Source organism: Pipistrellus kuhlii, unplaced genomic scaffold (assembly GCF_014108245.1).
Source record: "Pipistrellus kuhlii isolate mPipKuh1 unplaced genomic scaffold, mPipKuh1.p scaffold_m20_p_4, whole genome shotgun sequence".
NCBI classification, from domain to species: Eukaryota; Metazoa; Chordata; class Mammalia; order Chiroptera; family Vespertilionidae; genus Pipistrellus; species Pipistrellus kuhlii.
In genome coordinates, this window is record NW_023425540.1 from 10,896,009 (window position 1) to 10,922,234 (window position 26,226).

General features: G+C 42.6%; 2 protein-coding genes across 3 annotated transcripts; one reads left to right on the forward strand and one right to left on the reverse strand.

Annotated features, from left to right (window-relative positions):
• Positions 1 to 626: 626 nt before the first annotated feature.
• Positions 627 to 13,881, reverse strand: ATPSCKMT (ATP synthase c subunit lysine N-methyltransferase). The gene is made up of 5 exons (XM_045571290.1): positions 13,859 to 13,881; positions 9,778 to 10,069; positions 8,479 to 8,616; positions 7,213 to 7,263; positions 627 to 850 (listed from the first exon to the last, which is right to left on the reverse strand). Exons 1-5 carry the CDS (start codon positions 13,873 to 13,875, stop codon positions 680 to 682), a joined length of 669 nt encoding a protein of 222 aa, XP_045427246.1. The 5' UTR covers positions 13,876 to 13,881; the 3' UTR covers positions 627 to 679.
• Positions 13,882 to 14,229: 348 nt separating this feature from the next.
• CCT5 (chaperonin containing TCP1 subunit 5) lies at positions 14,230 to 26,226 on the forward strand. Of its 2 annotated transcripts, XM_036409767.2 has the most exons (11): positions 14,231 to 14,416; positions 16,228 to 16,288; positions 18,513 to 18,677; positions 19,688 to 19,886; positions 20,122 to 20,314; positions 20,402 to 20,551; positions 22,687 to 22,806; positions 23,443 to 23,628; positions 24,228 to 24,365; positions 24,882 to 25,062; positions 26,032 to 26,226. In XM_036409767.2, exons 1-11 carry the CDS (start codon positions 14,312 to 14,314, stop codon positions 26,157 to 26,159), a joined length of 1,626 nt encoding a protein of 541 aa, XP_036265660.1. In that variant the 5' UTR covers positions 14,231 to 14,311; the 3' UTR covers positions 26,160 to 26,226. The 2 variants fall into 2 exon arrangements, with proteins under 2 accessions (XP_036265661.1, XP_036265660.1); XM_036409768.2 differs by lacking the exon at positions 24,228 to 24,365 and having other exon boundaries at positions 14,230 to 14,416.

The following is a 26,226-nucleotide window of genomic DNA, read 5'->3' on the forward strand; positions in this document are numbered from 1 at the left end:
GATCTACCAATGATAGCTGACTAGGTACAATGCTGCCCATCACAGCTATAAAACACCATCTGTTGGAAGAAAGCTCTCAATTTCAGAAACATTAAAATATGTATACACATACATATACATCTTAGATTCAATAAAATACAGTCATCTACTAGCCTAGGAACAAAGTATTCCTAATAAATGTTATAAAATATAAATGCCTTTATAAATCCCTTGTAAAATTAATTTTGTCATGATGTATAAAGAAGAAAAACAAATCTTGGGTATGAGTAAAGTTATAGGAAATTGCAAACATTTACTAATACATACCTCTTTAAAATTGTTTCCTCTCATCTGTGGCATTAAATCATATTCTTTATCATGTGAAGAGCTATCCATATCTTTCCCACCCATCAACATCTATCACTTACACATATTTTCACACATCCAAGTGCATGAAAAGCTGTAAGCACATTTTTTTTAAATATACCATGAAAGGGAACTTTAAATATACCTGCTATTCTTAACTTGTTTGTTTTCTTCAAAAAATTATGGGAAGAAATAATAATTTCTCATGCCAAACAAAAATATACTCTTCGCTAAACACACAGCTGTCTCTATAAAATCAAAGACCACCAACACTACAGAAAAAGGCTCTCAATAAATTTTATATTCGAATGATCGACTGGAAATGCATCGATCTTCAGGGCCTCTCCTCTTTCCCTCTAAACGTATTCATGTCATAAACCCACACAGTGTCTATCCCCTCTCCGGTGACCTGGGCTGGGGTCCAATGTGGGAAAGGGAACCGGCAAGCGATGACTCTAGCATCCCTCTCAAGTTCAAGCTCAAGTTTCTTCTCCAACTGCAGCATCTGTGGAGAACAGCAGTCACTATTGATTCTCAAATCTCCTCTGTATTTGAGTCCCTGAAAATACCCATGCAAAACTTCTAATTGTAATAAAGATCACTTCAGGGCAGAAGTACATTATCAAACAATCCATCAGAAAAAAAAAAAAAAGTCTTATTGATAACAGTTGTAAAGACATCTTCTAGTATCAATTATAAAATATGCCATTTTTAGCAGATAGGTATCACAGATTTCTCATTTTCTAACTAAAATCACAATGTGGCAATAATTAAAATGAAAGCAGATTTATTAAACTAAACATTTCAATCTACTCTGTCTCAACTATTTAATCTATTTTTCCACATTTTTAACAACTTACCATTGACATTGTCTTAGAATTATAATTGGCAATATTTTTTCTTTCTCAATAGCAAAAAAGCACCTTAAAATCAATAGCATCTAGACTCAAGGAAATATAGAATTATAAGACTATAAAAAATACACATTCTACCAACTTGAAATATAATAAAACATCTCATACCTTTTTAAAAATATATACTTATAATTGATTTCTTGATAGTCAACATAACAAATAAACTGTAAAATTCTCTTATCATTTTATTGCCAATCTACCTATGGAGAAAGCATTTTATTGTTTGCTAAAAATAATAACATTGTAATTATATCAGCAAATTAAAGTTTATCTTTAGGTCCTAAAAACAGATTATCACCTTCACCTCTGGAGAATATTTTTTCACTATCCTTTTAATTTATTTTGAAATAATTTCAAATTTACAGAAAAGTTGCAAGAACAACTTGTCATATTTGCTTTATCTGATTTGCCCTCTTTTCCTCTCCATAAACATGTCTCCTAAATGGAGAATAGGTTGCATACACATGCTCCTTTATTCCTTGACTAGAGGCCCAGTGCACAAAATTTGTGCACAGGTGCAGGCCCTAGCTTGGCCGGCCATTGAAGCATAAGCATCTGGTATGGAAGGGCAGGTCCCAGCTGACCTCTGGGCCCAAGATAGACCTTAGGTAGCACCTGGATCCCCAGGCCCTCACGTGCCCCCCTCCGCCTGAGTCACAGCGCCTGAGTCCCCATGCAGAGATGTGGTGAGTGTGGCCAGACGCCACAGGCTGGGGCACAGCATGGGCCTCTGGGTCTTCCCAGCAGTGCCACACGGAAGCTGGGCAGGCAGCATACTCTCTCCCAGCTGGCCTCACAGAGTGGTCACTATTTTTCCTCTATAATGAGTAATTTGTGGGGAAATACCGTGAGTGGACGTACATATTCTATTATTCATCAAGCTGACCACACACTATTCACTGATGATTCTGGCCTGAGCCAATTTTTGCTATAATGGTCGCAAAGTATGGATTTGCTAATTACATCATTTCTTCTAGATGAAATTCTACTTTCTACTGCAAGAAACAGCTTTCCCTTCTCTCTTTCTACCTAGCTAGCTATCACTGTAAGATGAACCAGATTATTTCATTCAATGCATGATAATCCACTACTGTCCTGTTTATTCTAGTGCTCAAATCATCCCAGTTTGGCTGTTCTTTCTTTTGGAGATGCCCCATTTAATATCTTGAGCACTTCCTTATATTCGGGCTCAACAAAAATGTTCTGGGCTTTTGTATCTTCCCTTCCTCAGTCTTGGGATCAGCCATTTCTCAAACACTCCTGGTTCCTCTGAGTGGGAAATGGTATTTAGAAATCAAGTTCTAAAGTAAGTAGAGACAAAAAAATTGACACTACTTCTATGAAGGTTTTATAGCTTGGAAAAACTCCTCTACATGATGTATGGCTACGTGAGCCAGAATTTAATTCTTCATTAGCATCAATACCAAGATAACAAAGAATAAGTTCCATTAAGGATGAAATATTTCTATTCTTTTAACAGCCAGGAAAAAGTGAGTTTAAAAAAAAAAATAAAGTTTTGTTCCTTGTGGGAAAAATTAAATAAGCAAAGAATCTTTTCTCAAAATATCAGGGGTTTCTTATGGTAATTTTGTTCATAAAAAGGATAATTGTAAACGTATTCACATTATCATTATTCTTTTCTCTTTTATTTCCAAATGTCATATGCTAAGTCAAGATAAACCTAAAAATGAAAAGGAGCTATTTCAATCATAAGAAATTAACTGACTAAATTACACATAAATATGCAACAAATCAGGGTCTTGATATCACACACAAAGAGAAGCAGTGATATGTCATGTATGTCTAATGAAATTCAAACTTATTCATACAATTATAGGCTTCAAAGTGACACGAACTCATCATATTCTAGTCTAATTACATCTTCAAAACTTTAAACATAAGTTGAAACCAGCGCAAAGGCCTATCAGACAAATTAGCACGGCCACAGGCAGCTTGGAGCCCCTCGTCACCCCTCTTCCCCTCTTCACTGGCTTCACTTGCCTCCCAGGGGACAGCCCCACCCTCACTTCCAACCTCCGACCCCTCCCACCCCTCCTTGCCAGTCCTTTGCTGAGGTCCCCTCACCTGTCAGAGGCCAGCCAGGGCTCAGGCCTTGGATGGCTCTGCCTCTTCACTGAGTGACCTCAGCCACTCCTCTGCTTCAACTCCCTCTGGCTGCTGAAGCCTAAAAACCTGATCTCCAGCCCTCCCTCCTGAGCCCCAGACCCCTCTACCCACCACTACCAGGCTGAAATTCCCCCACACATCACATGCCACCCGGAATTCCGATCCTCCATGCCACTCCTCCTGCACCTTTCCCAGCTCACTAATGTCAGCCCCAAACTTCCAGTTGCTCAGGCCAAAAACCTGGGCACCGACCTTGACTGCTCTTTCTCACCCAGGGCAGCCTGTGATCCTTTTCAGCCCCAGTCCATTCTGATCCTCCACAGCTCTGCTCAAACCCACGATGGCTCCCACCCTTCAAGGGCCCAGGGTTCTTCCCATCCCAGCTCTATTTTTTCTGATCTCACCTCTCCCCAGCTTCCCTCACTCACCCTGCCTCTGCCATACCTGCCTCCCTGAAGCTCCTACAACCCAACAGGCACACACATCCCAGCTTCCCCAAAGTGGCTGTTCCTGTATGAAATGCTATTCCCTTCTTCCGGACAGACGCACAGCTCCCTCCCTCGCCTCCACATGTCCTCTTTTCAGGAACATTGTCTCTGCCCCATCCCTCTTCTGCTTTAGCTTGCCCCCCAGCACATATCCCCTTCTGTAGCTCGATATATTTTATATAAGCATCCCAATCTCTGCTCTCCCACTAGCATATTAGCACCTGTGGGCCCTGAATAAATACTGGTCAAATGAATGAATGAAGAATAATTCAGTCATGAATGATTTTTCTTCATCAGAACACACTGATATTTTCATTCATCAATTCAAAACGGGATTCACAACTAAAATTAAATTAGTCATTCTTTGAAGTTATGAAATTGAATAGCCCACTGGGAGAAGTGTACTCAATGGGTATTTATGCCATATTTACTCATTCATTTAACAAATGCTTCTGGCTGGGTGATTACTCTCTGCTGGGTGCTGCCATGCTGGAGGACCAGCAGCAAAGACAGGCCAGCCTCCTTTCGAGCCGGTAGTACAGTGCCCACTGCAAACGCTGCCAGAGCCATCACATGGGAAATGTGCAATGACTCACGTAAAGAGAGGGGAACAGGCACTGTACGAGTGAAAAATAGAGGGCGCTGGAGCTCGGGCCATGGGGTGATCAGGGACCATTCTCAGTGGAAAAGACACTGGACCACAAGTGGTCAACAGGTGTTCATCAACTAGGCCCAGAGCTGGGGGACTGGAATCAGAGGAAAGACAGAGCCCCACAGACAGCGGGGCCCAGGGCCCGAGAGGAAAACGGGGGCTTGGCACAGGCAGCTGAGGGAAGCTGGGGCCACTCTGGGCCAGGCCTCAGGGCCACGCGAAGGGTTTAGGCCTTATCCTCACCGCTTTTAAGCAGCAGGAAGCCACACAAGGGTTTTAAACAAGGATACGCATGATCTGTTCCACATTTTCAAAAGATTCTCTTGGTGGATAAGCCAGTCTTAAATGTGGCAATTTACAGCCTACTGCAGGATTTACCAGGTCCAATGGGATTCTTCACTCCCATAATTCAGACGCACACCAGTGTTGAAATGTTAGAGCTCCGCTAATTTCGGGCTACAACTGCGAAGCGCTGCTGGGAATAATCAGTCTGCTTTCAGAAGCAGGCTGAGGATTTATAACACTGGGGTTTCTACTTCCGAAGTTCCCTAAGGGTCCTCCTGGCTCCCTCCTGACCTGTGTGTGCTTCAGCTGCCCCAGGAAACATTTCACGCCACACTGGCTGTGTGGAGCCACCGGGGCATGACCAGAATACTGACCAGTGCTCGGGGAAGGGAAATGCACTTTAATAGGAGAGTGAACGATAAGACCCAGGTAGATAAAAGGACTTTTCAGGACTCGCTTCACTGAGGGCAGACCTGGCCCCAGGCTCCCCAGCCAGCCCTCTCCCTCCATCCTCCACGTAGTAAGCAAAGCTGGATAAGGGCGGAAAGCGGGGCCTCCACTCCTGAAATTGGGCCTCCAGGCCCACAGATGCCACCTGGGCCCTCTGCACCTGTGATTGATGCACCTTCATGAAAACCTGCTAGGTGGCCGAGTTTCTGCCATTCCAGGAGTGTGGGTGCTGCCTGCATTTCAGCTGCTCCCAATTTTCTTGGGAAGAGTGCAATACTACAAGTTCCTTACTAAGAACGTCTCTGAGTACAGAAGAAAGGACAGTAATTGCAGAAGCATTCATCAAAATAATAGGACTCTTATTTCCCCTGAGTGGACAGCTCCAAAAACTGACCATACTTCAAATATGTCAGAGAAGCCCACAGGTGATGCCGTGACAGTGACTACCAAAGGCCACTGCTGCCCCCTACAGGGACACAGCGGCTATGGCTTCCTAAGTCCACATCTCAGGCCATCATCAGCCTCTCCACACCGCATGGAAGCCGAATAAATATCAATTTCTATTTTTGGAAAGCTTGTATTGCAAATTAAAGTTATTTGTCTCCAAATGCTAATTATTCTGAAGGACTGCCCAAACATCGTAACTAGTAAATATCAAATTCCATAGCAATTCTATGGTCCTGAATAGTTTTGGTTTGCTGTTTTTAATGGCCAAGGATCATGCCCTTCTACCTCTTTTCCTTTCTATAACAAACCTGTAGACACCCAGGTTTCAGCTACATGTAGGTTTGCCGAAAATTTACAAACAAAATAGAATTCTGTTGCTTTCAAGAATATACAAGCCGATACCGGTTTGGCTCAGTGGATAGAGCATCGGCCTGCAGACTGAAAGGTCCCAGGTTCGATTCCGGTCAAGGGCATGTACCTTGGTTTGCAGGCACATCCCCAGTAGGGGGTGTGCAAGAGGCAGCTGATCGATGATTCTCTTTCATAGGTGTTTCTAACTTTCTATCCCTCTCTCTTTCTCTCTGTAAAAAAATCAATAAAATATTTTTTAAAAAAAGAATATACAATAAAACCCTTCTAAATCGACTTCAAAAAATAAAAGAAAATGGCAAACACACACACACAAAACGAAAATGGCATTGCACTAAAGGTTCTAGTGGTGAGGATAAATTTCTTAAGCATTAAAACTTCTTGTACAATTAAGATGTAAATAAAAAAATTAAAAAACACCAAAAGGAAAAAAATCTCCAGTTCTTTTAACGGAAAACTATATCAGTTTTATAGTGTATTTCAGGAAACATCCAATTTCACCAAGACTATTATGGCTACAATTACAGACTTTGAAAAGTGTACCGGGATTTCTTTCCATGGTCTGTAAACCAACAATTACAACAAACGCATCCCGTCCTGGTCATCTTTCCAAAGGCTAAATTTAGGGCCATTTTCAGTGCAATGCTGCAGTACTTTCACTTTTGAAAGTAGATAATCAAAGCTCAGAAGGAATCAGTCATCTGAGGTCAATTGAAACTAGTCAGCGCTCATCAGCCCTGAAAATTATCTGAGTGCAAAATCAGAGAGGTGATCAACTCAAAGGGAACATCCCATTAACTTTCCCGAGTGATTTCAGCTGGATGGAAGTGAGCAACCGTGAAAATCTCCAGCCACATTAGATGCTGCACGCCATAAAGCAGTTTTTAGACTGGAATTTTTAGGGCTTAGATGGATAATTGAGATTTTATCTGAAGCAAGAGTTTAAAAATAACACTGACTCTTTTACAATTAACCTTTTAACCAATAAACTGGAACCCAGTGTCCCCTCAGACCATCTGGGAGGCAGTCATCGTGCATTTGGGTGAGCAGGCCATAGCAAGGTGGTCTGTCACAGCTGTCAGGGCCTTCATGACCCAAAACCAAACATACATGGGACAGGAGAGTGCATACTCACCATCTGGGGCACCCCAAAAATAACGACGTTTGAGTACTGTGAAAAAGTAACCTAACAGAGAGAAAACAATTCATAGATTAATTTTTAAAAGCCTAACACCCAGCTTAACTTTTGTTTCAAGGTGAGTAGCAACTTTACATTTCACCAAATAATAGGTTTTCACAGAGTGGCCCCCTTTTACATTTCACAATGGAAAAACTACCATGTACACACTTTTGTGCATTTTAGTTCAATCCATCAGTTTTCCAAATGCTTCCCCATGAGCCATCTCCTCCTCTCAGCAACTCCATGAAGGGCCTGCCCCAGGGGTCAGCTGTCCTCCGTCAGAAAGGCTGGTGACTCACCAATGACCAGCTGGTGGCTGAGCCAGTTGGCCCTGGGCCCTCTGTGCCCCTGTTCCACACTTTCCTACTCTACTCTACACCAGAGTAGCTTTGCAAGAACTCAAGGGATCTCAGACCACTGGTTTTTTATGTTGAACCATCCTTAAAATTCTAGTCCCAATCCTCTTCTCTAAAATACTAAGTGAAAAAAAGCAATAAAGTAGTCTTTAGTTGGAAAGCTAGGGGGAAAAGTGCTTTGCCAGTCAAAACTCTTATTGCCCTATAAAAGTCTTATTTACTCTACCGAGAGATCATTTATGTGTATATGGTATAAAAAAAGGCAAGCAAACACTCAAGTAAATTTTTATAGGCTACTGATGACACCATTACAAAGGAAAATTCTTATTCAAGAAAGAGAATTTTATGGAGCATTCCTAAAACAAAATTACAGGGGAATTTTTTTAGAGTACAAATAAACTTGGAAGTATCTTGTACTTTATAAAGACCAGGATGATCCATAAGAGCACAGCTAGTAGATTCTTTTCTTTGCACCTCTCTCTACACACACACACACACACACACACACAAGAAAGTCTATCATTCACCAAGAACAACATCAATAAGTGAATGCCTATGTTATAATTTATTAGATTTCCAAATTATATTTTAAGAATCTCATTCTGTAATGAATAGAAATAAGGACTTTTTTTAATTGAGCAAGTTCTTGGAATACACATTATCTATCCTGTCATAAATCTTAAGCTTATACTCTAAAGTAGTCAATTTGCAAATCTATCCATTTAAAAGGGGTTCATATTTCTTTATGCTAAAATACACACCTGTATTTTCATTATTTTTTTAAACATTTTTTCAGTTGAAATACTAGTTATGAATTAGAAAGTTTCGGTTTGAGTTTCCTAGGACTGCTCTCTGCCATACATACCTTCCACAAATCTGAAATATAAAATTTGGCCAAGTGCTGTACCCCTTCTCGCCATGCACGGTATCTGGAGTACCAAACTAGCCATGGGTTTAATTCATAGCCAACAGCTGTGAATCCTTCCTTTGCTGCTGCTATCACCTGCAGAAAGAGGCCAGTATTTATTCAAGAGAAAAAGAAAAACATCCCCCAAACACAGACAACAGGGAAGTGAAGATCTGAGGGAATGGGTAAGGGCTGGGCAGAGGTGGGTAGAGATGGCAGTAATACTGTCAACAATAAAAATTCATACATTATAAAAATAAATTTTAAAAAGAAAAATAACTTACCTGGGAAAATTATATGAATATTTTGTTTATGGTTTATAATCATAAAAAAGACAAATCAAAATGCACCTCCTTTGTTCAAGACACCATTAAAAGACAGACCATTTTCTGAGAAACAATAAAGATACTATTCCCATATGTAAAGCATTCAAATCTGGATTTTAAAATGTCCTTCTGATTAACATCTACATCTCATTTCCTAAAATCACAAGGCACTTTCTAACCTCTTCCTGATTATTCCAGGTCACCACGATGGAACTGCAGGGCCTCTGTGGTCAGGGGCTAGTGAAAGCATCGTGGCCTGCTCGTCTCCACATTGAATGTTTCCAGAATACCAGCCTTGACTACTGCCCCCTCACTTTTCAGCTCACCACTGAATAGAGGCCTAAATCCTTAGGCACTGCCTTGTCCATGGAGGAGCTTGATTTGGGACACCTGTTTGCCAATCCGTGGCCTTGGGTAAGTTAAACAGCTTCCCATGGGGATGGGGGGGGGGGGGAGTGGAGGGCAGGGATTGAGGTCAGTAAAAGGCTGATCTTTCCCTTTCAAAAAGTGAGGGTTATTTTAACTCTATGTTACCCCATAGGAATTATACACGTGTAAGTATAGGTAAGTGCAGAAGCAAACATTTATAATGCAAAATGTGAAACTCCATGTTCCTTCTAGTTATGCCACCTCTATTGGCCCGTTTCTTAACAGGCACTTGCTTTCATAATTACCAATTACTGGTTCTTTTTTACCTGGCATATCTACAGAGAACTTTCTTCTTTAAAATAATAAATAAATAAACCTGAGAAAATGACATTCCAAATTCATGCTGAAGGGTTTGATAGTTCAGCCAAACAAACACAAAATGAAATGACCACTTTATTAAACTGTCAGGTTTAGCAAGTTTTGCTTAAACCCCATAAGAAATGGGAAAGAGAAATACTAACAATTCTGATGCCAAACCTTAAAACGTCTTAGCATAACTCACAATCCGACCGTCGCCACTGCCAATGTCCACCAGAGGTCCTCTTCTGCTTTGCAACATTTTCACGACATTTTCGATCTGCTTTGTAGTTGCAGGTACAAAAGGCAAGCAAATTTTTCGGAGGGCTGGTGTTATAAATGGAGTGGCCACAGCATACACAGCCACCAGTGTCCCACCAACAAGCCCAGTAATTAAGAAGCCCCATCTGTTCTTCTTCAAACCATTGGCTTCAAGACTTGTAGGTAGAGCATATCCTGGATGACCTTCTTCGTTAAGTGTTTCCTGGGGTTCACCTATTGAGAGCAAGCAGTGATGACAGTCAGCTGCTATTATTATTTCAATATCATCATGGGGGGGGGGGGAGATCAGTAATTTTTAACAACTTTCTTGAGATGTAATTCATATAGCATATAATTTAATGTGTACAATTCGAAGGTTTTCAGTGCATTCATAGACATGTCAGTCAATTTTAGAACATTTTCAATACCACAAGAAACCCCTTCACCTTTAATCACCACCCTCTATTCTCCCTCTCACTCCCTAGCCCTAAGAAACCACAAACCTGCTTTCTGTCTCTACAGCTACTATTCTGGACTTTCATAGGAGTGAAATCATATAGTATGTGGTCTTTTGTGATGGGCCTCTTTCACTTAGCATGCTTTTTTTTAAAAAATATATTTTATGGATATTTTTACAGAGAGAAATGGAGAGGGATAGAAAGCTAAAAATATTGACGAAAAACATTGATCAGCTGCCCCCCGCACACCCTCCACCGGGGATGTGCCCGCAACCAACGTACATGCCTTTGACTGGAATCGAACCCGGGACCCCTCAGTCTGCAGGCCGACGCTCTATCCACTTAGCCAAACCGGTCTCGGCCACTTAGCATGCTTTTAAGATTTATTTAGGTTGTACCATGTATCTGCACTTTATTCCTTTTTAGAGACAACTAGAGGCCCAGTTGGCCTTGCCTGCGCCCTCTCACAATCTGGGACCCTCAGGGAATGTTGGACTGACAGTTCCGGCCCAATCTCCTGCAGGCCAGGCCAAGGGACCCCACCGTTACATGAATCCGCGCACTGGCCCGCTAGTATGTATATAAGATCTTTGGTTAATCTCTTCCTTCTGAGATTCATCAATCTATTCCATGTTCCCATGCCTATGCATTGAGCATCAGCCCCCTGGTGATCAGTGCATTTCATAGCTACCAGTCAAAAGGTCAGTCAAACACTTGTTTAGGCATAAATATATACACATACATACTAGAGGCCCGTGCATGAAACTCATGCACGGGTGGGGTCCTTAGGACTGGCTGGCAATCAGGACCAATCAGGTTCCCTACCTCCCACCTCCCCACCTCCTCCTTCCCTCACCCCCCGCATCTGCCACCACCCATCCCCAGTCCCTCATCCAAGCCCCGGGCCTGGCCCCAATTGCTTGATCAGGACCTGCTGGCCAGGGAGGAGGAGGAGGGAAGAACCAAAAGGTTGGCCAACAGGTCCCAATCAGGTTATCAGAGCCTGCCAGCCGGGGGAAGGGCCAACCACCACCACAGCAGGCAGGTGGCAGGCTGATCGGGGCCTGCTGGCCAGGGGGAAGGATGGGGGAGGTATCCAGGAGGTTGGCTGCTGGCCCCAAGGAGGGAGCCAGCCCTCAGCTCCCCTGAGAAAGGGGCTGCATCTGCCGCCACCCATCCCCGGTTCCCTGTCCTAGCCTGGGGGTCCGGCCCTGATCAGGCAATTGGGGCCTGCTGGCCAGAGGGCAGGGGGGACTAGGTGGTTGGCCGGCAGGCCCCATTGGCGATTGGGGCCTGCAGGCTGGGGACAGCTCCTACACTGAGTGTCTGCCCTCTAGTGCTCAGTGCACATCATATTGACCAGTCATTCTGGTCATTCCATTGTAATGATCACTTATGCTTTTATATCCTATATAAATAAAAGGCTAATATGCAACTGAATAGCAGAATGACCGGTTGCTATGACACATATTTAGTCATAAGATTATTATGATATAAATGACAGAGACTTCTACACTCTGCCACTCCATTAGAGAAGAGCTATAGTGGCCACTAGCTGTTTTTGTTGAGCACTTGGAGGGAGTCAATCCTTGAAAGTAAAAAATTCGCCCAGCTGGCATGGCTCAGTGGTTGAACACTGACCTGGGGAGGTTATGGGAACATACCCAATTGCAGACTCAATCCCTAGTGTGGAGACTGCAGAGGGCAGCCAATCAATGATTCTCTCTCTCTCCCCCTGCCTATCTAAAATCAATTTTAAAAAAAATTTTTTTTAATGCCAATCTACAGATGAGCAGAAGAGATAAACATTTTTTTAAAAATATATTTTATTGATTTTTTACACAGAGGAAGGGAGAGAAATAGAGAGCTAGAAACGTCGATGAGAGAGAAACATCGTCCAGCTGCCTCCTGCACACCCGCTACTGGGGATGTGCCCGCAACCAATGTACATGCCCCTGACCGGAATCGAACCTGGGACCCTTCAGTCCACAGACCGAAGCTCTACCACTGAGCCAAACCGGTTTCGGCGAGATAAACATTTTTTTAAAAAAGAAGAAAGTAAAGATCTCAAAGAGATGAATTTTGGTTGCCCCACACTTGCCTAATTACTGATTTCTGATAATGGGTGAAAAAAATGTCCAGGGACAGATCTGGGTCACTTAACGGTAGAGGTAGTGACTTACACGCGCGCGCGCGCGCGCGCGCACGCACACACACACACACACACACACACACACACAAAAGGTAGACAGGATATTCATCCAAGTTCAAGCAAAGGGGAGAGGGCCAGAAAAAAAGAATAAGTCTGTTTGGAATGGTGACCTGCCACATGTGTTTAAACTGGAGTTTATATATAAATGTCACAGTGTTTGAGGCCTGTAGTGTATTTATATTCATATACCAGTCGAAAAACTACAGCATATACTTCATGTCCCTCTAACATACTTTTTGGTCCTTAGGAAGTCTTTCTCCTACTGGTTTAATGTCATTTGTATCCTTTGGTTAAATCTAATGATACTAGAAAAACCCTTTTCCCCTGGTGTTTTAATAGGAAGCAGAAAATGCAGAATTCACCATTTTGAATAAGAAAACGTTGTCTTGACCAAGTTAAAGTGAACTGAGACCTAACTCCAAAATCTAAAATGCCCTTGGATCATCACTGTCTTGAGGATACGTGAGCCACGCATTAGGAGAGGTTAAATGACCACCAACCCTCCAGTGACAAAGCCAGTTCTCCACTTTCAGGCCAGGGTTAACCATGTACGAGTATAACTAACTCACTCATTCATGCCAGCATTTGAGTATCTGATGAAGACTAGGACTAATACAATAAAGGTAAGTCTGTGTTCTTTGGCAGTTGGGGTGGGTGCAGGGAGGGTGGAAACCTGTCACAAATAATCCATAAAATATTGAGTCATGATCAGTGCTCTAAAGAAAAAGCAGTGTAGGGAGGTAGAGGGCCGGGTACCTCTAGGGTTGAGAGAGCTTTCCGAGGCAGCAAGGCTGTGCCATTTTGCTTACTAGCCAGTTGTGTAACGTAGAGCAAGTTACCGGGCCATTTCCACAAAACGGGCAAACACTTAGACAGAGCTTGCTAAGATCCAGGCACTGTCCTCCCTGAATCCGTGTAGCAGCTGCGAAAAGTAGGTGCTACAATGTCATTGCCATTTTTGCAGACAGGGAAACTGAGGCACAGAGATTAAAATCACTGCCCCCAAAAACACAGCAGGGGAAATGGCAGTGGTGCGATTCCCACCCGAACAGCGTGACACCAGGACCGCTGTCACTTTAAGATCGTACCAAGCACCAAGTGAATTATTCGCCCTAAAGCGCTGAGGACAGCTCCTGGCACCTAGATTCCAGCAAAGGCACCCGCTGCCCCGACCCGAGACCCGGGGCTCCCGGGCAAGCCCCGAAGGAAGGAGGCGCGCGGGGGGCACCCCGCCACAGCTGCCCCCACTCCCGCGGAGCTGGGTGGAGGAGACCCCGGCCCACCAATCGTGAGCCCCACGGCGCGCCTGCACCTAGGCCGGCACCCAAAGAGCCCGCCATGCCTGGCCAGCCTCACCTCCTCCTCCTGCCATCGCGAGACTTCCTGCAGTGACACAGAAACCCGGAAGTGGGTTATACCATCTTGAAGTCGGGGGAGGAAAGTGGGAAGAAAAAAAAATATGCTCTAAGTAAAATGAGCTCTTTGTTGGCATCCACCACCAGGAACTCTCAAGTGTATGACTACACGAAATTACTAAATTCTGTCTACTCTCGACTTGCGGGTTCCCAAGTTCCCGCCGGTGACATCGAGCGTCCCCCCCACAGCTTCCCAGATAATAGGCATTCCCGAAGGCCGCCGATTCCAGAAAGTACTGTCTGGCGTGAAACTAGTCTCAGGCGAAAAATAAGTCTCGACCGGGCTGCTCTGCGCACGCGCGAGCGGTTGAGCCCTCCCGCGAGCGGAAGGCGCGGTCTCAGTTCCGGAGTGGTCTCCGCCGGTTGTGGGCAGGTAACCCTAGCTGCAGAGCCATGGCGTCCTTCGGGACTCTCGCCTTCGATGAGTATGGGCGCCCTTTCCTCATCATCAAGGATCAGGACCGCAAGACTCGTCTTATGGGACTGGAGGCTCTCAAGGTAACGGGACGCACGGACGCTGGGATGAAGGAAGTGGCCGAACCCTGGTCTCTGCGCCTGCGCAAGCACGGGAGCGGGTCTGCCATGTGCTTTGGGAAAGGCCGAGGGGATCCCTCTCGTGTGCAGCCCCGCACCCCGCAGGTCTTAGGGGTTGGGGGGGAGCAGCAAGCGCCTTTCCGAACTGGGTGGGGCAGTGCTAACTAGGTCACAGAGCTAGTGAACAACAGGCCATGGGTAAAGCCCACTTCTGTCTAACTCCAAAACCAGGGCGTCTAGATTTGGGTTTCTCAGCCTTGGCATTGTAACATTTGGGGCCAGATCATTTGTTGTAGTGGGAGCTGTCCTATTCGGGATGTTTAGCATCATCCCTGACTGATCTCTCTACCTATTGCCAGTAATAGCCGCCTCCCCATTTTTTAAAAATATTTTTTTTATTTCAGAGAAGAAGGGAGAGGGATTACGAGATAGAAACATCAATGATGAGAGAGAATCATTGATCATCTGCCTCTTGCACACCCCCCCACTAGGGATTAAGCCTGCAACCCAGGCATGTGCCCTGACCAGCAATTGAACTGTGACCTCCTGGTTCATAGGTTGATGCTCAAACCACTGAACCACACCAGCCAGGCTCCTTCCCCGGTTTGACAATCAAAAATGTCTTCAGGGATTGCCTAGTGTCTTCTGGGGAATGAAAATATCCCCTGCTTTAGGGACTACCTCCCTACAGTTATTATTCTTTAAAAATTCCAGTATATAGACACTAGAGGCCCAGTGCATGAAATTCGTGCATGGGTAGTGTCCCTAGTGGCTCCTGGGTGCCAGCTGGGGCATCCCTTAGCATTCACCTTGGGCTGGTGCAGCCTGCTCACCTGCTCCAGCATCCCACCATGGTCCCACTCATTGGGGCTGGCAGTGCCTCCACTGCTACCTACTGCCAGTGCTGCGCCCTGGTGATCAGCACATGTCTAATTCCCAGTAGAACTCTTCCCTGTAGGGACAATTTGCATATTAGCTTTTTATTATATAGGATAAGTCAAAGTATATTTTTAAGAATTACATTTTCACAAATCTAATGAACTTCGTGTCTTGTTCTCTGTCAGATGGGGTAACCGGGGAAGGAAGGCCTTACAGAACATGTGCATTTGAACTGCTTTAAAAATTGGTCAGGGTTTTGGTGGCTAGTGAGAAGGCCATAGTCAAGGAGTCAGGGGCCATGTTTGGGGGAACAGGCATAGACAATCCTCACTGGAAGGAACTAGGTCTCAGATTTGGTAGTGAGGAGGCTCTGAAAAGCTGAAGCTTTTAGACCTGCATGTTGGAGCAGGGGCCATTTAGGTTTGGGGACTGATGAGGGACAGAGAAATGGACGGATGGCTTCAATGGATGTAGGACGAATCTGAAGGTTAAGAGGTGAGATATGAGACCCTGGATTTCTGTAGGGTCTATGGATCTGAGTTAGGTTATGATAGCAAGAATAGAAAGGAAACCAGATATGGAGGGAAAGTGGACCTAATTATGTGTGGAACTAGGAACAAGTGATTTTAAGCTTCCGTTTTTCAGTATTGATACCCTTGGCAGGTAACAGCAAGGATGACTTTTTGTACAGGTTGTTTGTTGGCTAGACCATTTGAGAGAAGCATGTTTCTGCAATAAACCATCATGTGACTGTTCAAGGTGCTGAATGTCTATGGCTGGACTCTCACATGAAGTCAGCATTGCAAAGTGTACTTATCATCAGTCATCAGCTGTATGCTTTGAACTATTAAAATTATATGTAACTTGAATATTTGCTTTTTTTCTGTTTCATTTAGTCTCATATAATGGCAGCAAAGGCTGTAGCAAATACAATGAGAACATCACTCGGACCAAATGGTAAGAGACTAACATTCTGAGTTTGACAAAAATTTTAAATCAGAGACTAAACAATAAAACCTCTTGACAGAAGAGGAGAATGGAGGGGGCCAACCTACTCCCCGAATACAGCCAGAGTTTTTGTAAATTTCTTCTCTAAACATGGTGATAGTCATAATGTATGTACAACTTCAGGTCAGATGTTTTTTAACATAGCATTATTTTATTTCCAAATCATGTGCATATGTTACGTGCATTTGAGTCAGCTATGACCCCTGGCGACCCTATGCATAGAGTCATGTACGCAGTGTCCTGTCCTCACCTGCTCTGCTCGGCTCCTATGGACTCGTGCCTATGGCTTTTATGGAGTCTGTCCACCTCATAGGTCTTCCTTTTTTTTTCCTGCTGCCTTCTATTTTGCCCAGCATTATTATCTTTTCCAAAGAACTCTGCTTTCTGATGACATGCCCATAGTAGGACAGCTGCAGCTTTGCCATTTTTGCCTTCAGTGGTCTATGTCAGGCTTAATTTGCCAAGATAAGCAAAATCTTTAACAATTTCATCACCAATTGTATGCTTTGAACTATTAAAATGATATGTAACTTGACTATTCGCTTTTTCCTGTTTAATTTAGTATCATATAATATATGGGTGTCGAACTCAATCAGAGAAGGGGCCAAAATCTAAAATCCAGCCTAAATCGCGGGCCGAATGGTTTACTGAACAGTCATAAACTGTCATTGTGATGGAAACGCAGCGGAGTGCAGTGATGACAGCGCGGTGCGGGCCACATTGCAAGGCCTGGCGGGACGGATTTGGCCCGCGGGCCTTGTGTTTGACACATGTGATATAATAGTAGCAAAAGATGACAGCTTTTATTTATAATCCTGCAGGACCCAATGTCTTCATTGTCTGTGTTAAAGTTGTACATTTCTCCAGTGGTCATAATTTTTGTCTTCTGGATGTTCAGATGCAGCCCAGCTTTGGCACTTTCTTTCACTTTCATCAGAAGTCTTTTCAAATCATTGCTGCTTCCTGCCAGTAGGATGATGTTATCTGCATATCTTAAGTTAATAATATTTCTCCCACCAATTTTCAGTCCTCCTGCCTCTAAATCTAGCTCAGTTCTGCCTGCAGATTAAACATATAGGAAATAAAATGCAGCTTCTCTGACACCTTTGCCCATAGAAAACCATCTGTCTCTCCACATCCTGTCCTGACAGCGTCTTCCTGACCATAATACAGATAGTCCAGTGCTGAGGTACACCAGTTTCTTTCAGAACAACCCCTGGCTTTTCATGATCCACATAATCACGGCTTTCCTTAGTCTATAGAGCACAGAGTAATCTGAAATTCTTTGGAGCACGCCAGTATTCAGCGAATGCTCACAGTTGGATCTCAAGTACCTGTTTTCTAAATCCAGCTGGACACGCAGCATTTCTGGCTCCATATAGAGTAGAAGCCTTTGCTCCATCACCTTGAGGGTGACTTTGCTTGTGCGGGAAATTAGAGCAGCAGTCCTGTAGTTACTGCACTTCTTGGCATCTCCTTTCTTTTTTCTTTTTTCTTTTTTTTTTAAATTTATTTTTATTGATTTTGTACAGAGAGGAAGAGAGAGAGAGAGAGAGAGTTAGAAACATCGATGAGAGAGAGTCATCGATCAACTGCCTCTTGCATACCCCCTACTGGGGATATGCCTGCAACCAAGGTACATGCCCTTGACCGGAATCGAACCCGGGACCCTTCAGTCCCCAAGCCAACGCTCTATCCATTGAGCCAAACGGGTCTCGGCAGGCATCTCCTTTCTTGAACACTAGGATATGTATTGAATGTTTCTAGTTGGTAGACTATTGTTTTTGATGTTGGCGTATTATTGTTAGGATCAATGGAAAAAATACCCTCAGGTGAAGATTTAAAAAAAAAAAAAGGAATGGGGGGGAATGCTGGAGTGGGCCGTTGGCTGCTGCTGCCCAGTGTGTGGGGTCCTACAGGATTACAAATCAAAGCTGTCATCTTTTGTGATACTACATTTAATAATGCTCCATAATTTTTCTGCCTAGTTTCTCTGGTTTTAGCCATTTTACATTGCTTGCAATGCTTTATTTTGTGTTGGCCAATCTAAAATGTCTTTTATATGTTGAATATTTTTGATAAATTCCTTGATAGGACCTGGGTCAAGACTTGTTCTTTATTGGCTGAATTCCCTCTTCCCCCCAAAACATTCTAAACACACCTATCTTTTTAGGGCTTGATAAAATGATGGTGGATAAAGATGGTGATGTGACTGTAACTAATGATGGTGCTACCATTTTGAGCATGATGGATGTTGATCACCAGATTGCCAAGTTGATGGTTGAACTGGCCAAATCACAGGATGATGAAATTGGAGATGGAACCACAGGAGTGGTTGGTAAGAAAGGGCAAAATAACTTCTTATTTAAGAGGTGTTATTTAGCATCATATGGCTAACATCCCTACTCAGAATGTTTACTTTGAATCAAATTATGAGGAGATGAACAAATTCAAGTTGAAGGACACCCTACAAAACAAGTGTCCCAGACCTTCCAAAACTAATCAGTACCATGAAAGGACAAGAGGGGGACGGTAGTTAGATTAAAGGAGCTAAAGAGAAATGGCAACCAAGTGTAATGCAGAAAACTTGATCAGATGCCAGATTTTATTTAAGCCGTGAGGGAGGTTGGGACATTTGGGGGAATTTGATTGTAGATTATGTGTCACGACATAGTAATTTTTTTTTTTCAGTGTTAAGTTTCCTGAGTGACAGGTACATTGCATTGATGTAGAAAGTTCCCTGGTTCTCAGTTGTGTGTTCAAATACTTAGGGGTGACATTGTCATGGTTTCAACAATTCTCAAGAGTTGAACAGGAAAAGAGTGCATATACAGAGAAAACAAATCTGTGTCACAAAATGTTATTAATAAAGAGTGTTCAGTTTACTCTTCTCACGTTTTTTTTCTCAAGTTCGGAAATGTTAAAGACTTGGGGAAGATTAAAGAGCTATTTTTTAATGTTACCCTTTTTGTAGATAAAATTTTAATTCATTTATTTAGAAATCTTAATTGGGTATCAGACATTATCCTACATGTGCTTAGAGTGCATGAATTTCACAGGGTAGAAATCCCTGGCCCAGGAAACATAAAATTTTTTTTCCTTTATAAAACGTTTTCACATTATATTCTCTAGTTACATTGTTTACATCATAGACAGTTGAACACCCATCTATTAGTATAATGGAAGACCCGTTAGACCTTTGCTAGAACTGAAACAAGAAGCTCTCCTTTTAAAAATAGATTAGATCGTCAGCCTATAAGATGCTTCCAGCTTAATTCTAGAACTTTCAGAGTTTCAGGGCAAAATTTTAACGTTTCCTGAACCATTTGTGCATTATCTTGTCTGCAGTCCTGGCTGGTGCCTTGTTGGAAGAAGCCGAGCAGTTGCTGGACCGTGGCATTCACCCTATCAGGATCGCTGATGGCTATGAGCAAGCCGCACGCATTGCTATCGAGTACCTGGATCAGATCAGCGATAGTGTCCTTGTTGACATGAAGTTAACTGAACCCCTGATTCAGACTGCGAAAACCACGCTGGGCTCCAAAGTGTATGTTCTCAGTGTTATGGGTGGCAAAGTTTGCTTTGAGGTTAAGAATCCCTGTCCCAGACTGTTGACAGTACAGGTTCTGATGGCATTCCTTTCTGAGACTCTGAGCATAATTTTATAAAACATTTGAGTTGCAATATATTATCTTATATTTGAGTTTCCATATTATATAGTCTACTTTGGTTTCAGTAACTGTTAAGTGAATATGAACGGTTTGTTTGCATATTTTCATTAGGGTTAACAGCTGTCACCGACAAATGGCGGAGATTGCCGTGAATGCTGTTCTCACTGTGGCTGATATGCAGCGCAGAGATGTTGACTTTGAGCTCATCAAAGTAGAAGGCAAAGTGGGAGGGAGATTGGAGGACACTAAACTTATTAAGGGCGTGATTGTGGACAAGGATTTCAGTCATCCACAGATGCCAAAAGTAAGTCATTGCGTTTCACAGCTTCATCAGGCTTTTTATTGTAACTCTTAGAGCCACCAACTCAGATGATTCTGTTCTTCCCCATAGGCAGTACAAGATGCTAAGATTGCAATTCTCACATGTCCATTTGAACCACCAAAACCAAAGACGAAGCATAAGCTGGATGTGACCTCTGTGGAAGACTATAAAGCCCTTCAGAAATACGAAAAGGAGAAGTTTGAAGAGATGATTCATCAGGTAAGTCTCCCCATAGCTCTTAGTGACATTGCAGCTCCTGAAGGATGCTGTTAGGCAATTGTAGGTAATAAAGGTGTGTGGCATTACCCTATACCAGCTTAACACTTCATTGTGTGACTACAAATAACATTAACAGTATAGGCCCCGTCTTCATTTTAAATTCTGAAAGTTACAAATAATCACAAGGAGAACAAATCAAAGTGATAAGGGGTAAAGAAGTCTGATTTTGTTTTAAAATGGTCATATGTCTAGGGTATCAGAAAGAGTAGACTCAGTTATGTTGAATTGTACTTACTCCCTTGGACACATTTAACTAATAAGTTTGAAGTTTAGACAATTTTATCACATACTTTAGACCTCTAAATATAACTCTTAAACAAAGAAGTTCCTGGGTACCTGGAAATTAAACCCAAATGCAATCATAGAAATCCCAGCTCTTTGCTTATATAAGTTAGAGTATTATTTTGTAAATATTTTCCCTCTTCCCCTTCTGGCTATTTTCTTTTTTTGGTTGTTGCTATTTTACATGTATCTGCTCTGTGGCATAGCAGTCTTCTTTGGCAATTTAAAACAGTAGAACTCAAAGATAGATGAACATGGACATCATAGCAAGCAAAAACTGGAGGTGTTTGATTTTTTTTGTGTGTATTAAATTTAATCCTTCATAGTATATTTCTGAGTGCCTACTTTATGTCAGGCACTGAGATAAGAACTGAACAAAGCTGAGCTCTTGCTCTTAAGGTGCAGAATAAGGGAAAAGAGGGAGAGACTGTGTTACAGACATTGGCAGGTGAAGAGAACATCAGAGCTGAGTTGGAGCATGCTGGCAGGAGTTTGTAAATACAGGTCCCTTACAAGGTGGTCATGGGAATGCCGGCCAAGATGCAGTGGAGGAAAAGCATGGGAACTGAGGCCAAGGGAGTTGGATGGACTGTGTTGGTAGATGTGTAGGTTTCCAGGAATGATAATGGGAATAGTGAGGTTGCCAGATGCTCATGTTTTAAAGAATTTGAGAGAGTGACTTAAGAGAAATAGGGAAGCTGTGAGGAGCAAGAAGGATCCCTCTTTTACTCTGAGCACATGGAAGAAGAAAATAGCCAATTGAGTGGAGTGCAGGGGACAGCCAGGGTTTGTTCACAGCAAGAATGTAATGGAGACATTGCAACAAGGAATTTTCTGTTAATGTGCTGAGTTCCAGAGAATTGGAGAAGGAAGGAGAGGTGGGTGAGGACAGAAGTGAAATGGAGGCTGTGACTATAGCTCAGTTATTGCAGGTGATCACTGAGGGAGGGAGGGAGAGAAGGACAGTCGGCTGGTAATCATGCCGCCTTGGGCCGAATCAGGAGCCATTTGCAAAGGGTGGAGGATCTTGTTAGAAGCAGGATCATCTTTGTTGGTCACTAAATAGGTCTACCCATGAATCCACAAAGGACAGCCCACTTAGGTGAGAAAAGCAAGTTGCGCAGCAGTGTATATCTAAAATGTCCTGTTGAAACACAAGTGAATGAAACTGCTTCATAGGTATTTGTGACAGGGCAGAGCTGTTACCTTGATTTCCTGGGAGCTATTGGGGTATTTAGCTTTGTTGACTCTTGTTTTGCTTCACTATAACAATTGAGGTCAATATGAATTTCTGATTTTTAAAGCTTAGTTTAAAAGTGAGGTGATTCAGCACTCGCCAGTTTGGCTCGGTGGATAGAGCGTCAGCCTGCAGACTAAAGGGTCCCAGGTTCGATTCCAGTCAAGGACACGTACCTTGGTTTCGAACACATCCCCAGTAGGGAGTGTGCAGGAGGCAGCTGATTGATGTTTCTCTCTCATTGATGTTTCTAACTCTCTATCCCTCTCCGTTCTTCTGTGTAGAAAAATCAATAAGATATATATTTTTTTAAAGTGAGGTGATTCCCATTGACATATGCTCATTATTTAGGATATGGAGCTGACCGAAAGTAGTTGTATGTTTACTTTTCTGTGCTTTTATTTCAGTTTACCCACCTAACTCAACTATGTATCTCACCTTTTTTAACCTTTTTTCAAACATTAGAGCACAAAGAATACTTATTTTTTTCTCACTCTTTCCTTCTCCCTCCCAAGAATACTTTTTCTTAACATGATTGTGGCATGTCTTTTCCTAGATTAAAGAAACTGGCGCTAACCTAGCTATTTGTCAGTGGGGCTTTGATGATGAAGCGAATCACTTACTTCTTCAGAACAACTTGCCTGCGGTTCGTTGGGTCGGAGGACCTGAAATCGAGGTAAGGAAGCTCTGTGGAAAGAGATGTATGAACTTAGGGTCGGACCTTACAATGCATTTGTGTATCTTGGGGTTGCTTTGATAGCGCTTGTCTTAAATTACCAATTCATGCTAAAGCTTTATAGATTCGAGGAGGATGGGCTGGGAGAGAGAAAAGTGCTAGGATCTTTTTTCTGGTTTTACTAATAGTGCCATCTGTTTCCGGTGTTCTGTGGCGTTTGCTTTCCATGGATCACCTTATTTGGGCTTTCCTTGGCTCTCAAGGGTGGTCTTACCCACTCTGTGTCAGCCGGATACTGACAGCCATCCTAGACATGCTCTGTACCTGGACAAATGGCCTCATTGGTCCTCGCTGCATCCTGGTTTGCAGAGGGACAGCTATGCAGGGCTCTGATTCAGAGGTACAATCAAGAGATGGGGGTCAAGAACTGCAGGGTGACAGACCCAAACCAAGACACGGCTCCTCACAGCTTTGTTCATTTATCAAGGTTTTGTTGTTGTTGTTGTTGAACTTGAATTTTTTTTTTTAGCCAGAATGGGGCAGCAATTCTAGTGAACAAGCTCATTTGTGATCCAGTTGTGAAAGTTTAATGTGGACCAACATTGTCTTCCTTCTCTGCTCATCCCATCCCAATAGTTGATTGCCATTGCAACAGGAGGGCGGATCGTCCCCCGCTTCTCAGAGCTCACAGCTGAGAAGCTGGGCTTTGCTGGGATTGTAAAAGAGATCTCATTTGGGACAACGAAGGACAAGATGCTGGTCATTGAGCAGTGTAAGAACTCCAGAGCTGTAACCATTTTCATCAGAGGAGGAAATAAGATGGTGAGAATTCAGTTACTTGTTCTACATATTTTGCAGTTTTGATGTATGGTTTGGCTTTGCCCATAACATATTAACAGAGAGAGACACCATTGCCATAACTAAACAGGATCATTTTTCTGAAAGAAACAATGATATATTGTGGTATTAAATTATTGAAAACCATGTTCTGTTGTCAGTTCTGCAAGGCACATTTGCCTTTCTTCAGTCTCGTGGGTAGAAATAGGGAAGCTAAGTAAATAACCATTGATCTCTCCATTTTCCTACAGTGGATTTTTAGTGCATCATAATAAAGGACTCATTGTGAGGTTTTTCTTTGTCTGTTTTGTGTGACCCCTTCGCTTGGTTGTGTGTCTTGGAACGAGTCACTGGCTACCTGTTTCATGTGTTTTGACTATATTATAGGGAAAGGAAGTAAAAATAGAAACCATGTAATAACATATTCTGGCAGGCTCTCTGCATTTGTTTTAACCAAGCTGGTTTTAATGGGGGAGATAGGAATATTTTCAGCAAGCACTTACGTTAAACCAGAGGTGCCAAGTGTTTGGCTCTAAAATGAATAAATCAAGACCACATTAATTCAGGCAGCACTGTTTCCCCAGATCATCGAGGAAGCAAAGCGATCCCTTCACGACGCCTTGTGTGTCATCCGGAACCTCATCCGTGATAATCGTGTGGTGTATGGTGGAGGCGCTGCTGAAATTGCTTGTGCTTTAGCGGTCAGCCAAGCAGCAGATAAGGTAAGGTGCACCTGGGGCTCAGGAAGGACTAAGACGGTTCTGGTATGTGAGGAAGCGGTGCTCCGAAGCAACCGGGTGCTAGACTGAAAGTAAACAAGAGCATCAGGTTTAATAGGTGTTCGATCTGAGAATATTCTCATGCCTGTGTAGGCAAACTTAGTTACCATCAACTAGCATTTCTCAGTTCATTCCAGGTCATTCCAGCCTTGCCAACTACTGTTTGTGTAAATCTCTACACTTAAATGTTATTTGACATTCAAAATTAATTATATAATACAAACAAACCAGTAAGAGCTGATTCTCAGACTTCTCTCACATGTATACCTTCTTCCTTACTCTGTGGTGACATTTTAACATTTTGATAAATTAAAAGTAGATCAAATAGCCTGTGCTTAGAATTCTTTGTGACTTTGTTTATGTGGGTGTTTTTTTTTTTTTCAAGATATGTAATTATGTTTCTAAATTGCTCCTGGGAGTGTTTGCCAAGCACACTTACATTAATCCTGTACCCTCTAGTGCCCAACCTTGGAGCAGTATGCCATGCGAGCATTCGCAGATGCCCTGGAGGTCATCCCCATGGCCCTAGCGGAGAACAGTGGCATGAATCCCATCCAGACGATGTCAGAGGTCCGAGCCAGACAAGTGAAGGATAAGAACCCTGCTCTTGGGATTGACTGTATGCACAAGGGTACAAACGGTGAGGAGCTGTTACACCTGTGGGTGGGGCTGTGTTTTGATTTAAATTGAGTAGTTACATACGATGTAATGCTTACTGTGAGGTTACCGCAGCTTTTTTAAGACTTATGCACTTAAAGGTATTCAGGTCCTGAATTTCAGATACTGATTTGGTTGCGACTACAGTGTGGTATTTATACCAAAGATGGCTTCCATTTTCATCTGTTTTTAAAGAATCTTACTTTTTTTACACAAATGTCTGTCCAAGTGCTTTGGTTCTGAGTCTTTCATAAAATAGCCATGAAACTGACTTAACTTATAGCTTATTCTGTGCTTGTATCACATAAATTAAGGGGTGTTTTATAAGTGGGATGTGCTGTGGCCACGTGAACAGTTTACTTGCTGAGAGGTAGTATAGCATGATCTTGTTGAAACAGTGGTCCCCACGCTTTTTGTACTGCTTGTGCTGTGTGAAGTTTTGCAGAAATGGACAGTTTATGTTTTCACTTAGAGGTATAGATGTGTTTTGCTCTTCATGTAAAAGCCCAGGGATGTTATAACAGCAACAACTGTCAGGTATTTAATTTTTTAAATCTGAATGCTTGGTTGTGCTTAAATTTATCATTTTTAGGTCTTGTAATTATCTTACACTTCAAGTACAGTCAGATGTCACTTATTTCATGTTTACTAAGTTATGTAATGTTGGATAGTCTTGGATGAGATGTCACTGAAAGGTTTCACTTACTCACCTAGCATTTTAGCTTAAAACTGAAGAGAGGTGCCCTCTGTCCCCACCTTCACCCTAGCTTTCTGGTAATAACTAGGTTCAAATTCCAGAATGTCCTTGGCAGTAATGAAATTTATTCCTCAGAATTTAACTTGCTTCTAAATTTGTAATTTCCGCCTTTTAGTCTGATTTCATTAATCAAAACAAGTTTTCAAAATTAAATGTCTGATATTTTAGGATAACCAACTTACTTGTATTTTTCAGATATGAAGCAACAACATGTGATAGAAACCTTGATTGGCAAAAAGCAACAGATCTCTCTTGCAACACAAATGGTTAGAATGATTTTGAAAATTGATGATATCCGGAAGCCTGGAGAATCTGAAGAATAAAAATAAATAAATAAATAAAATGTAGTAGTAACAACCACTACTGAATTAAATAAAAGGGTGTCTTATG

Coding starts and splice junctions, on each gene's coding strand:
- CCT5 (XM_036409767.2), top strand. CDS start 14,312: ATGGCGTCCTTCGGGACTCTCGCCTTCGATGAGTATGGGCGCCCTTTC. Junction 20,315..20,401: donor GTCATCCACAGATGCCAAAA/GTAAGTCATTGC, acceptor TCTTCCCCATAG/GCAGTACAAGATGCTAAGAT. Junction 25,063..26,031: donor TATGCACAAGGGTACAAACG/GTGAGGAGCTGT, acceptor TGTATTTTTCAG/ATATGAAGCAACAACATGTG.
- ATPSCKMT (XM_045571290.1), bottom strand. Junction 8,617..9,777: donor GCAGTGGCGACGGTCGGATT/GTGAGTTATGCT, acceptor CTCTTTCTGCAG/GTGATAGCAGCAGCAAAGGA. Junction 7,264..8,478: donor ATATTTCAGATTTGTGGAAG/GTATGTATGGCA, acceptor TCTCTCTGTTAG/GTTACTTTTTCACAGTACTC.